This window comes from Phyllobates terribilis, unplaced genomic scaffold (genome assembly GCF_046119375.1).
Source record: "Phyllobates terribilis strain yellow unplaced genomic scaffold, ASM4611937v1 Scaffold_11__3_contigs__length_659146591, whole genome shotgun sequence".
NCBI lineage: Eukaryota > Metazoa > Chordata > Amphibia > Anura > Dendrobatidae > Phyllobates > Phyllobates terribilis.
Window position 1 is genome coordinate 447921259 of NW_027362771.1, and position 14769 is coordinate 447936027.

Sequence of the window (14769 nt, forward strand, 5' to 3'; positions counted from 1 at the left end):
GGTACTGTAAGCCACCAACTGCTGCCCCTCATAATTTGCTGCCCCTCATAATATGCTGCCCCAGTTCATTTGTCACTTCGATGTTCCCCATGATAATGCTTAAACATAATGGCTCCTGTAGGCTCATCTGATTTGGAGATTTGTGGAAAATTTTCCATTTCCCAAAATGGTGAGCTTGTATATGAATGTACAGTATGTTTGTGATTTTAAATTCTTGTGGTGTGGGTTGACTCCATATTATTTTTGACAAGAACAGGATGTATGTCATTACCACTTGACCCAGCTAATTGATATGTGTGAAGACACGAGGGAAACTGGGTGATTTTGTCTGCTGGCCTGGCAGTCTTTTGAAAGACCACATGGACCAGGGTTCATCCCACTGAATGCCTGTTCTCCTTCCCAGTGGGCAGAATACTACTCAGACAACACAGGGTGAGATAACACAATGGGGTGATACGTTATTGGATCACCAATAGTCAATAACATATAGTACAGTCTCAGAAAGTACACAAGATGTTGAAAATAACAGAGTCTCCCCCTTCTGCTGATTCTCCTGAAATTAGAACATCTGCGACTTTGGGGCATCTAGGGCCAACTACCCCACCCCAGTAGAACCCCTCTTTGATGGGATCCCACAGAGAGGAGGTAGTGGCAAGCTTAGGAAGCTGATACTGTCCATTAAAGTATGTGGCCAGGTGACCTGATGTCCTAACTTGGGTTCTCCAAACATCTCCATGGGTTCAGTGATGGGCAGTGAATCAAATCTGTATTCCTCTGGTTGGTGCCATTCTTCCTTGGTTGCTGTTCTGTAGAGTGTCAAATCTCTATTCCTCCGGTTGGAGCCTTGGTGCCTTGGCTAATGTCATGTAGTCTGTCTGGAAACAGAGGCAGATCCCATTTTATAGTTCACAGCTCTTATACAGGCATTTTTCCACAGGATTGAGTGAAAGTGGGAGGAAGTAATCTCTCATTTTTTGAGTGTTCAATTAACCTGCACATTTTGTCCTGTAATGTTTGCAGAACAACTAGCTGTATGGACTGATACAATGGGTAATCAACATATTAACAAACATCTACTGTTCAATTAACCTGCACCTTTGTCGTTCAAGGATAGCAGAACAATAAGCTGCAAGGACTGATAGAATTGGTAGTCACCAACCATTTAACAAATCCACAAACATCGATTCAAGAGTTCAGGCTCATATGAACAATGGTTTAAATTTTTTGACATACTGAAAAATACGTCTGGCATAATTTAGAATAAATGCTATGTTGTCACAATATGTGTGACCCTTTTATGTAGTCATGGAAAATATTTAAGTAATTCATTTCTGTAAGCAATTCTAATTTTAGACAGTTTTTTCTTTTCAGATATACATTCTGAGACCTTGCCCGGTGCCACCACTTACACCCATTGGAAGGAAATGAACTTTATTCAGCTGGGTAACATTCGGGTTCCAGTCACAAGGTGGGATCGGTTCAGGTTCAGTCACTGCTCTGTGTATAGAGGGCAGCGGATGTAACTGTGTCTCCAGCACTAAATGACAGTCTGCCTTATTGCTGAGCTGCTGTCAGGCAATCAACTTTATACACAAAACGGTGACTGAAACCATACTGGTGCCGCACCCGAGACTGAAACCCAAATGCTACCTGGAGAAATAAATTTCATTTCCTCCTGGTAGCGGGGGTCTAAGTGCAGGCTCTGGGTAGGTTCAGAATGCTATTAACCTGCAGATTAACCCCATAGCTGCAGAATAATAGTGTTTTTCAATGTGGCAGCTGCCCTTTAAGAAAAAATTTAATACTACAAGTAGCAAATCAAACAATTTTATATCCATACTTTTCAACCAGGTTAGAGGAAAATGAATGACCCAAATCTCCACTGTGGTTTTCAGATTACAGAGTAGGTTCAGCTTTACATGGACATTTACCAAGGTTCAGTGGCAGACCAAAAAATAAATATGGTAATCGTTAACAATATAATAATAGATTCTAATCACATAACTACAATAAGTTGAATGTGATTATTTCATCCTTGCTTTTCTTCTTCCTCTTAATCTTCCTGCAGTGTCTCTGTTCTTCTCAGTTGTGTTATACCTTCACTGTATTTCTTGGTTACTTTAAAAGGCTTGAAACAATAAATCTGCCCTCCACCCCTCCATAACTGCATGTATATAAACTACTCTTTCTATGCGTTGCTAGATCGTTGAGAGATAACTAAACCGCTGCGCTCTTGCACTTGGCTACTTCTGTATCTTCTGCATGAAGCAGCACGGCGCATGCTTCACTGCCACTCCATACAATCTATTCTTCATGGAAGTTGTGCCACTGAGGCAGAATGGGCTGAAGATAAATTATCTCCATTTGCAAAAATCTTATATAATAATTTATTGATAAATTAACTACATTTCCCAAAATATGAATTAATTATCTTAATTTCCCAAAGTATTAATTAATAATTAGTTAAAATATTACCGTAACTCAATTTCCCAAAATGTATAATGGCACTGGTTTCTTTCTACCTTTAGGCCTCTTGTACATGGCAATTCTGTTTGCAAAGAGCCTGTATAGCAGGCTCTGCAATGTCCCATCTGAATAGAGCAGTGCTGTACTCAGCAATCTCTGCCAGTCCCACTGATAGTGAATGAAGTAGTGGCATGCATGCTTGATTGGACACTGCAACCCTCCATTTTTTAGATCAGTGGGGTTCCCAGTGCCATGCGTGCTATCACCTATCTTGTTGATTTATGATAACTTCCTAGCTTGATACAAACCCTTTAAACATGACTTGTCAGATATTAAAAGTGCATGGAGATCTATGCATTCCCTGATATATTCATAGTGATCTCATCACATGCGTTCACAAATAACACCCTTGTGATACATGACCGGTTTACATCTGGAATAGTCACACAAATGATTTTGCAATATGCTATAATTCACCAGAGAAAGTAGATACGTATCCAAACAACTGGGGTGCAGACACTGCATATGTGTGTATTTGGCTCCATTCACATTTACTGCGTAAACCTCTATGAGGTTCTGGAAAGTGTTTCAGTATTCTTATTGACAAGAATAGGGCCTTTGCAGCATTATTATAACATTTTAAATTACTTTTGGGGAACCACTTGGATCCTTTGAATATTTCATAACTGAGTATCTAATATCTCTTTATGTTTTATCACAATTGTCATCCGCGTCATCATCCTTCCCATCAACGTAATCACTACATCAGTTTTGCAATCCATTTGCATTGGTTATTTGGCAGATTGTTTTGCTCCAAATGCACTTTTTTATTTAATGCTAAATTGATATGCTCATTTCATATTTCTTACTATTTTGAAATCGGCTTTTAAGATATTTTTCGAGGTTTATCTGATGTTTTCTATGTAGGAAAATGTTTCAAAATTGCAGTACTGTGAGATGAACGAGCTGCTCTGGCACATATGTTATGTGGATGATGAAATATTTTGTTTTTGCTTGCTTTTTTTGTATTTTTGTGCCATCATAGTTGACCTACTGTTTGTCTCTTATTTCTTAATTTCAAACAAAATATTTTAAAGTATAATTAAAAATGATGGCCCTTTCTAATTATAGCAAACTGTGTAATATGCGTTATAGATGAAAAGTCCCTTTTACTTTTTTTCCTGTCGCTTTAAATCTTACTGAACTAATTTATTTCATAATCTGTTCCCTTTAAAAAAAAATAAAAAATAAAAAAAAAAAATTACGTAATATTTATTTGCTTATTTTTTTCCTTAAAGTACCTTCCTATTTTTGTTTTTCCTTCCTTTATTTTGCCTTTGTTTTTTCTTTTTTGTTTTAGGTTTCAGAGAATATATGTTGAACACAATAAGCCTTCCCGGACACCCCAAACCTCTTAACCAAGGCATTTATGTTCACGACGTCGGTGTTTATTTCAGCAAAGGACGCCACGTCTTTTAAGCCTCTAAAGTTCCTTGTTTATGTTGTCAAGTTTAGGCTGTTCTCTCAAAATGTGAAGGGAGGCACAGAAAACTTTTGGATCAAGGTTTCACAAGACTGCACTAGTCCTCTGTTGTAAACTTTTAAAAAAAAGACAGAAACATATTTCTGTCGAAAGATAAATGTTGCTTTAACTACAGTAGCTACTGCTTCAAAATTATCCAGACATGCCACAGCAACAGCAGCAGAAGCAGGAGCAGCAACTTATAATAAATCAAGGGAGACAGACTCGAAAGGAGCCATCTTTATAATAAACACTAGTTGTATTTGTTTAAAAAAAAAAAAATCCTTAGTCGTGTTTTTCCTGTTTGGAATCTGTGTTTGAGTTTTCTGTGATCCTGTGACTTCACATCACCTTATTAATGATGTCATCACCCTTTGAAATGGCAACCTAAAGAGATCTCATAAAGCAGGGCCTTGTATGTCACGGAAGTCTCTAAATAATGAAGACCGGTAAGAAAAGGGCATCGTAGGTTTCTGGAACTGTACAAATGACATATGAGAAGCGAAAATCTTACTTTTTTAACAGGAGAAATTGTAATTATTTTTCAATGAAATGTTTTACAAATCTTTTGTGCGTCAGAATTTTTATTATTTGTATTATTTTCTTTTCTAGGGGTAAGCTATGTGGGGAAGGGAGGGAGCAACACGGGAGGTCAAAATGATACAATCACCAAAATCAATATTTGCTTTGTTTAAATTGGTCTTTTTTAGGGAAAGGTACATGGGATTGTGCTCTGTTATAGTCACCCTGTATAATTAAGAATGATTGATAACCTTTAAAAAACCAACATGAAACTGAAAGAAAAACCTGTCTTCATTGCCCAAGAGTAACCAAGCATAGCATTGTATTTATTCCATATTTCGCTGTTAAAAAATGAAATCTGCATTGTTATTGGTTGCTGTGGGCAACGTAAAGATTAACTGTTGTTTTAATTCTTATTTTATGAATTAATAGTACACATGAAAGTTGGAAACTCTGTAATATATCTTATCAGAAAAATCTAGTTCTTTCTCTGCCAAAATTGTACAGTCATTATCTATGCAAATTGCTTTTTCAGAGAGGAAGAGAGTAGTAGAACTCTATAGCGCCAACTGTTGGAAGCAGTAATCCTATAAGTTGCTATTGACCCTTTAACGAGTCTTGTAATATGACTTAGGATAAAAGCCAAATCAGAATCTCAATTTGCAGACACGGTGTTTTGGGGTATTGACCCTTAATCAGTGCAAAGTATGAGATTACATTAGGCTGGGTGAGAGGCTCTGGACTGAGGTCTAAGGGGTAACACTCTCCACAAGGAGAAATCTTACCTCTTAGGCTGTGTGCCCACGATGCAGAAATGCTGCATATTTTTTACGCTTCTCCCTGGCAGGAAAAACGCATGCGGTTTTTACATGCGTTTTTCCCACCAGGTAGAAGCGTTTGTCAAGCGTTTTTGCATGCATTTCTGCATGCGGGTTATCAAGCACTTTCCCAAGCGATTTTAGCATCACTTTTAAAAGTGCTTGACAACTTGTTCACACTATATAAATCCATGCAACCGGCATGGATTTATAGTAGTGTGACCAAGTTAGTTAAAAAAAAAGAATAAGAATGGTAAAAAATAAAAAAATAAAGTTTATACTTACCTTCCAGTGTCCTCCCGGTGTTATCTCCGCTGCGTCCGGTGTGTTGGGCGGCTCGCGCTGTTGTGAAGGACCTGCGGTGACGTCATTGAGTCATGTGATGGGTCACATGACTCAGTGTCGTCATGGCAGGTCCTTCACAACAGCGCGAGCAATGCAACAGACCGGACGGAGCAGACAAAACACCGGGAGGACATCGGAAGGTGAGTATAAACTTTATTTTTTATTTTAAATTCTTTTTTTTACAGTTTCTATGGTACCCAGGTCTGGATGAGAGTCTCCTCTCCTCCAGACTTGGGTACCATGCGCACATAGAAACGCATAATATCCGTGTGTACAAATATACTGACATGGATATTATGCATTTCAATGCAAGTCAATGGCGGCGATTACGCTGCATGTCCGCAAAATTTATGGACATGCTGTGGATTTTTGAGCATTTACGCTGCGTAAATTCCGCAGCATAAACGCTTGGAAAACGCATAGTGGGCACACAGCCTTAGACTTAGTCTTTATCAAAATTCTTAATTCTGAGGTAAAATCTGTATTCAGTGAAGACAGACTGTCCCATTACTGAGATAAGAAATGGCAGTTACTATGGATACAATTATATGTAGATGGGAGGAGGGAGGAGCTAGAGGCAAAGCTCCACTCTCCTCCTCCTCTCTCCTTCTATCTACATAGAAACTTATCAGTAGCAGCTGCCATCTCCTATCTCAGTAATGGGGAAGTTTACCTCAGAATTGAGAATTTTGATCATGGCTGATCAATTTAAGAAAAGAAAAAAGTACATTTTTCTGATAAGAAATATTACAAAGTTTGCTATTTTCATGTGTACCATTAGTGCATGAAAAATAATTAAAAAAACGGTAAGTCCCTTTTACATGAGCTGATAACTGGCAAACAAGTATTAGTGGGAACGATTAACTGCCCGTGTGAACATGCCAGTAATCACCCGACTAACAATGAAAATGTTCTTTCATTGGGTGATTTGATAAATATTACTGCATAAATCTCATTTTCAGCAGCACATCGATCTGTGTAAATAAAGGATCTGCTTCCAATAACAGGATACTGTATGGAGAAAGAACGATTGCGTCAGCAATTATTATGTCTAGAGATGATCAAATCTAACATCATATTAATCAAATAACGCAGATATTACAGTATAATTTGATTTGCATGAAAGTTATTCAATGTGAAATGAAAGTTCCTTAGTAAGTTCTGGTGTATCTCCAGACCTCAGAGCATAAAAAACATAGGATGTAAAATAATAATAAAAAAAAATAATACTGAGCTTACTGCTCACCAGACCCTCCGCAGCCTGCTTTCTGGTCCCAGGTATCTCTGCTTATTCTTATCCCCATCATGCACATCCTCCTTTAGCCTCTTCATTCCAGGCCCTGGACCTTGGCTTGTCCATGCTTCTGGTGTTACTATTTGCCACTCAGGTGACGTGCGTAGTAACATTATGACGTCAATGACATGCGCCATGATGGCAGAGTGAGCAGTGACATCCAAGTCCAAGTTGAGCCAGAAGCCAGGGCCTGGAGTGATGAGGTCAAAGGAGGATGTACACGACAGAGAAGGAGAAAAGAGGAGCAGAGAATCGGACAGCAGGATGTGGAGGCAGCGGGACAAGTAAGTAGTGAGCTGAGTATTATTTTCTTTTTTAACCTTTTGCCTTGTCCTATACATTGCTGAATTTACGAGAATACAAATTTTTGTAAAATTAAAGAACTCAATTCCACTTGAATAAATTTGCTCATCTATAGTTCTGTCTCCATCATTGCTTGTCAGTCTGTGCAAACAGACTGATGAATGAGAGCCAAAGAACTTGAATATAGTTGATTGGTGCCCGTTACCGCCATGAAATCAGCCAGTGTGAATGGGACAATAGACTGATTTATATTTAGAAAGTTTCATAAATTTGCGCTTTGATGTCAAATGTAGAGATTGCCATATTTATAAAATGGTGAAAGGTATATAAAAGTTACTTTAACAATTAAACCAAAACATCGTTATAAATTAGTTTCCATTGATTACATCTTTGCCAATTCACGGGGAAGCAGGGTGACCATAGCAGAGTATTTCCATTTATACAAAGAGCTTAAAAAGCCTGTATCATATAGAGATCCTAAAGCATCATGCATGCAGCTCTGCCATGCACACAGAGCCTGTGTAGTGGCACATGGAGTTTACATGGTTCTGTTCACAGAGTCGTAGCAAATCCTTCTGACACTGTTTGGTGCCTCCATATGGCATCATATTATAGCATATTCTCCCCTAGAGGCAATGCTTCTAGAGGAGTATATCACTTTTATTTGGCATATGGCATGCCAATGTCTACTATACATATCAAGTAGGAAGCATATGGAGGTATGGTATCATCCAAACTTTGAGCTTGTACAGATCCGAGATGTGGTTATATACATAAGGTCTTAAGCTATCGTGTCTTCTAGGCCACCAACATAGAAAACTAGTGCTGCATGCACTTCATTTGTAATGTTCCGTTCTGCATTTTGTCTAAAATACATCTGCTTCGTTGCTCAGCATACAAATCTACAACCCCTTTAAAAATATCAGAAATTCAGCAGATAGATAGAATTATCATTTGTGTCAACATACCCATAGAGTTTTATTTGTAGTGATTATCATGAAATATCTGCCAAACGCCATCTTTGCCATATCATAGTGAACTAAAATATATAGTATCAAGCAGGATCAGACTAACAGCCCACTAAGTCCACCAGCCTGAAAATACCCAAATAATATAAAAAAAGTAAGAGTGCAAAAATCCAAGCCTGCGTTTTCTTGAACCATTGTGCCTGAAAAATGTGTCTGTTTGTATGTACATTTAGAAATATAACTACATATCAGACGAAAGCTATGTTTTGTATGATGATATAACCCAAATACAATTATTCCAGATAATATAAAGAAAATGCATAGTAGAGAATTCTTTTGCTCACAGCTCACATCAAATTTCTGCATAAAATCTAGGGATATTTATAAAATAAATTCAAGATACTCCGCTAAAAATTTTAAATTGTGTCCATTTCCATCTTGTTATAGTTTATAGTACAGTTATATTATTTAAGAGAGGTAAACATCATGGTTAATTTATATCAATTTGAGGGTAATTGTCACAAGGTCCTATCAAATATTTGCCTTGTATACAGGACATTATACAGTACTATAAATACCATACTAAAAAAAAGGAGAAAGTTACGGAGGGCTTGGGGATTTTTTGTAAGTACATCTCTGTAAATAGCTAACTTGCTGGTGAATAAGGATTTGAAACATTTCTATTTTTTTGTATTGTATTCTAGACATAATGGACTATATACAAAGCAGATAAAGTATATTAAGAGACCATTGACAGCTTGGCTTAAATAAAGAATATATTAGTACAGTATAATAGCTTGTATATTTGGCTATGTTTAATAATGTTAAGATCCATCTTTGTCTAACATTGGCTATATTCACCATAAAACACAAAAACTAAGGCAATCGGGTTCTAGAAACTCAAGCATCAAACCAATCATACCTAGATGATCCCCATCATAAAAAAAACCCCAAATTGATTTGTTGGGCAATAAAGGAGGGAAAGGTAAAGTGAAGGAGACTGGATCAAACCTATAAGTAGGTTCCCTTACCCCCTAGGGAGTGGTGAGAGGTATAGAAAATGTCCAAACTGTACCCTTCCCTCCATTATCCATTATTGCATATAAACTTGGGTCTATATTTCCATATTTATTGTTCAAAACCAAACCCAAAACAAGGAAAAAGAAGAGAGAAGAATCTCTATACCTAACTAGGCTCTTAAATCGAGAATAACACACCTCGTGGAAAAAAAAGGAGCAATATTGAGCATTTTCAGACTCTCTGGCATCAAAAAGAGCGTACAATGTTTGCTCATACACATCCAATACAATGATTTTTTTTTTATTATCATCAACTCAACACATTTTGGTTATAGTATTAACAACCCTTGTTCCTCAAGACTAAAATAAACCCCTTGAAGCACATTCATTGGATATAAACAAAACTCAGTATAATATTGGATGTGTCCAAGCAGACTTCAAGTGATTAGATGATGAGAGGTGTTTAGTTGTCATTAAAGCTTCTTTTCGCACTAATTGAGTTGTTCTCGATTTGACGTATGAGATATGGAGAAATGCATTTGATTGTACTAATTAAGTTGATCCATTTTTTGCCATATGTAGTTTATAAATTTAAATTCTACCATATTTATAGCACATTTCCATTACATTTATTTTGCAGTTTGCACTTTGTGCATTTTTAAACATAAAAAAACCTTTTGCTGCTACCTGTAATTCTATTTTTATAGCTCAAATTTTTATTTAACTCTATGGATTAGTCCTCATTCCAATCTCCATTTTTCATAAATAGAACACATATCAATTATATACAAGAGGTGTTTGTAATAACACATAGCTCTGCCCTACTCTACACAGTAGATGTAAGGAGTGGGATCAAGGAGGAGAGCAGGGATGTGTATCATTACATGCCTTACAGGATATAAATACCATTTATGCCCAAAGATGACAAAAGTATTCTTGGACTGATTCCTTTTTTGGCTAACCAGAACAAAATATATATTTGCAAGCTTTCAGAGCACAGAGGCTCCTTCTTCAGGCTGGATTACAAAGAAGAAGGAGCCTCTGTGCTCTGAAAGCTTCTAAACATGTATTTTGTTCTGGTTAGCCAATAAAGGTATCACTCCTAGAATACTTTTGGCATCTTTGGGCATAAAAAGTATTTACATCAATTTTTCTGGCTAACATGGTACCACAATATAATTTTTTATTGTACATAATGCCTTACAGGAGAAAGCTAATTGTAATTTTTTCGTAGAGTATGTTATTTTTTTTTCCCAATTGTTGCCCAATCTGGAGACATCATGCAGAGGAAAAATATAAGCCTTCAGAGACAAATCTCTTCCAATGGCCCATTGGTTGAAGAGGAAATTAGAATCTAAACTTTACAAGCTAACATCTCAGTATCCGATATGAAAAATTAAAAAATAAAAATTCTGCTCTGCAGCCACTATTCCATTACATGGCCAGTTTCAGGTCCATTTTAAAGATAATTGGTAGCCACTGTGCATAGCCAATTTGAATCCTATTACATAGCAACACTGCACAAAGTGAAAACTGCAAAATAAAGAGCACGATATGATCATGAGGATTCATTACGTCTCTTCGGCTACATTCACACATCTTTGTTCATGTGCTGTCCATTTCTGAAACGAAAAGCACACTGGCCCATAGAGTCACATTGATCCATATACAGAACCGTTTCAAAAACCGATCCGTGTGTCCAATTCTTGAAACTCAGAGCATGTTTTATTCTCATCCACTTTGTGGGTCAAACTTGGCCATCAAAGTCTATGGGGATCTGTTAAATATGTTTGAATAGTGGAAGACATACCTTTTACTTCATTGTTTCATCCTTTTTTTCCCTGTTCTATTGTTAGAGAGTCAATTATCTCACTCCATTCTTAAAAATGGATGAGAAGCAAAGGATGAAATATGGATGTAAAACAGAGTCAAAACTGATGACACATGACAAAAAAACAGTCTATTTTACATGGATGTAAAAATCAACATGGATGTGTGAATGTAGCCTTATACATTTACTAACTATGGAGCCATTTATGCATTTGCTAAACTAGAAAGCCAATGTAATCAAAGGTGGACCTTCACTTTTAGCATAACCATTCTGTTCTAAAATTTAGTGATCACCAAAACAATGTATTGTGCCGTGTTGATCAACTGCAGGGAAACTATATTTTACTTTTTTTGCCATTTTATTGAACCAGTTATCTAATTACTATTGAATTGGAATATAAGGCTGATATTTTAATTATTGTTATTACCTCACATTCAGCCTATTGAAAAGAAAAATGTAACTTTCATACAATGAATATTGTGCCATAATAGGGAAACTGCTTACACAAATCTTGTGTATTCGAAAAATATTCAGTATATACAGTTTCTTAATAAACACTTTATTTTCTATGACATGCATCTGTGTTATTTAACTTTGTCAATTTGTATGTGCCATGCCCGTGAATGGAACTAAGGACTGGCATATGAAATAATTAGTTATTGGAAAAATGTAGGCATTTTGGATGCTTGTACCACTTTAGTGTCTTACAAGGTCGCAAACATTTATAGAGATATCTAAAAATGCATCAGGGCTGACCACTGTTATTACCCCGTGTTTTAACCATGGGAATTGCTAAAGGCGTTGCACAGAATTAGAAAAATATGGCTGATTCCTTCTAAAAACAGCATGACTTCTGTCCACAGGTTGTGGCAGCTCAGTCATCTGCTATAATGGAGCTGAGAAGCTTTACCGGACATAACACAGAAAAGGTGTGGTTCTGGAAGAAATCATCCATGTTTTTCCAAATCTGGAAAACCCCTTTATTGTTTTTTATTCTTCCAATAAAACATGACTTATTCTGAGGTTTATATAATGATCGCCTATGAATGAGAAATAATTTGTCTTTGAAAATAATTTTTTATATAATGTTATGTCTAATGCTAAACCAGTACCGTTAATGTGATCTTAATTTTCATCTTCATTTCAATGTTCCCATAATTTCACTGTATGGTCCCAGGCTCTCTGTGCATTTCAGCTCGTAATACGTTATATGGAACTGTCTAATTATACAGTCCTGTGTGGTGTGCCATATCAAATCCAAAGATTTTCCCTAGAAGTCGTCAAAATAGTGATTAAAAGCATTCATGAAAACACTATCTCATATGTGATAATCAGCTGAACATGCTTTGATGTGTATTCTGCATACAAAAAGATCTCTGTTCCGCCAGTCGTATGTATGGCCCCATTGATGAGCAACTTAAATGAGTTGTCTAGGACTTTTTTCTTTACAATGAGCCTAAAAATTAACAGGGAGGTAATTGCTAACAGAGGCAACCACCTGCCTGTTCTACCTGGTGCCGGCTCAGAACGGCCACAGACCGCTCCTGCCGGGGATTCAGCTGCTCCACGTCAACAGAACAGCTATTCTTCTTCTCTGCCGCGTTGTCGACTGGACGTGACGTGACTGCCAATGTCATACTGGTTGACAGCCGGCTCCCTGCAGTTATGTCTGTGACCGCTCTTTGCTGGCAGAGATCAGCTCCGGTTATAACAGGCAGGTAGTTAGCAACTACCTGGGTGTTAGTTCTTAGACCCATAGTAAAAAATTAAAAAGTCCTGGTTAATCCATTTAATTTGTGTTCCATGTAATTTAGCTGTAGATCCATTTTTTTTAAGTCAAAACAGGACTTTTCAAATTCAATGAATTTTGTCCCTAGTCTCCGAATTCAGCATTAAATTCGAGCCATTGAATGCATAGAAAAGTGTCCTTACTATTCCCCGGTGGCAAGAGAAGGAAGGAACAGGCATGTTAAAATTTATAGCCAAAACCCTACTGACTTATGTAGGGTCATCATGTTCTGTAGTGCTTTACAGACACCAGCATCACTATACCCATTGAGACTCACAATCTAGATTCCCTATCAGTATGTCTTTTGAGCATGTAAGGAAACCGACACAAGCACGGGAAGAACATGCAAACTACTTGCAGATGTTGTTCTTGGTAGGATTTGTTTATCTTACTTGAGGCTTCTTCCATGCTCAACGGGTGTAATTAATAAATGCAGCAACTAAGAAGATAATTGAGCAAAAAAACAAAAAAAGCTCCATGATCTTTTCCTTTAGAGAAATAAATATGATTCCATGTGGAATTAAGCAAGAAAGCAAAATGTTTACTTAAAAAAATGTGATTTGGTTTTCATTATTCTTTTTTTTTTCACCTTTGAGAAAAACCACCATGTGTGCCGCAGTCGAAAAAATATAAAGTGCAAATATTTCAGTTCCATTGACATATCTGTTTTAGAAAATACTTGTATTTTATAAATATTAACAACTCTGAAATATAATTTTTAGAATTTTTTTGTCATCTCAGTCTTTAATTCCTCCTGGAAATGTATTAAAGAAGTTGTCCAATACTTTTTTTAAGTTGCCCAATGTATTCAGCATGTGGGCATAAGTATCTCTGTAAATACCTTGTGTTGCAGATAATGCTTGTGAGCGGCGCTATCAGTGGCTGCTCACAGGCATCACGTGACCCCGTGCGGACGTCACGACAAGTGAGGCGTGACTCAACGCTGCGATCCCAGCGGTGGCTGCTGGGTTGTGGGCGAGGTTATTCCTTGTGTCACACCCAGCATCCACCACGTGCTTTCCCAATGAATGGGTAGAGGAAGAGCGCGCGTTAGATGCCGGGTGTGGCGCAGAGGAATAACCCCGCAACCAATCTAGCAGCCACCAGTGGAACGCGGAATAGGAATCCTCGTCTGCAGCCTGGACTTGTCGAGACGTCAGCGGATATCTGCTCCGGCTGCAGCCGGGGGTCACGTTATGCCTGTGAGCAACCTGGGGGTCACGTGATGCCTGTGAGTGGCCAGTGATAGCGCCGTTCACAGGCATTATCTGCAACACAAGGTATTTACAGAGATACTTATGCTCACATGCTGAATACATTGGGCAACTTAAAAAAAGTACCGGACAACCCCTTTAAGTAATTCAGAATACTGGTCAGTAATGCTCTCCCTACATTGTATTCACTGCGCAATCCGTGGTGACAGCATCACGCTATCTAGGGACATCCTTTTTATAAGTATAAAGATAAAATTCAGCTGTCAATGTATTCACATATTCTTATGGAATATCAGCACAGTGTATGGTTCTAAGAAAAAAATGCCTCAAAAATGCTTTGAAGAACCTCATCCTAGAATTACCTGCGTGACAATAATGAAATGTTGTTTTTTTATTTGAATTTTTTTTTAATTAACATGATGTAATTGGAAAGCTAAGTGACGCTTTGAGGAGCAAAGAATTTACATTTCTGAATTTTCATACAACCCTTTCATCATTAATATGATTGACATTGCTTTCTGCATATAACATATGGAAATTTAATTCAGTATAGATAGGTAATGAAGTACCCAACACATGACTAGCTAAGGTAAATGTGATATTGCCTGTTGAAATTATTTCTGGTCCTGGGCCACAGAAATGTATGGTTAGGTGTTGGAGCCAATCAAGAATTTACTT

General features: G+C 37.3%; 1 protein-coding gene across 7 annotated transcripts in view; it reads left to right on the forward strand.

Moving 5' to 3' along the window:
• Positions 1–14769, forward strand: part of NTRK3 (neurotrophic receptor tyrosine kinase 3) — an 874029-nt gene that overhangs the window by 660055 nt on the left and 199205 nt on the right. For 2 of the 7 annotated variants that reach the window (XM_073653283.1, XM_073653284.1), the window contains exon 14: positions 3827–9608. The exons of the other annotated variants lie outside the window; for them this stretch is intronic. In XM_073653283.1, coding sequence (XP_073509384.1) covers positions 3827–3945 — 119 coding nt within the window. In that variant the 3' untranslated portion in view covers positions 3946–9608. Of the gene's footprint in view, positions 1–3826; positions 9609–14769 lie in introns of those variants that run through there. 7 annotated transcript variants of the gene reach the window in all.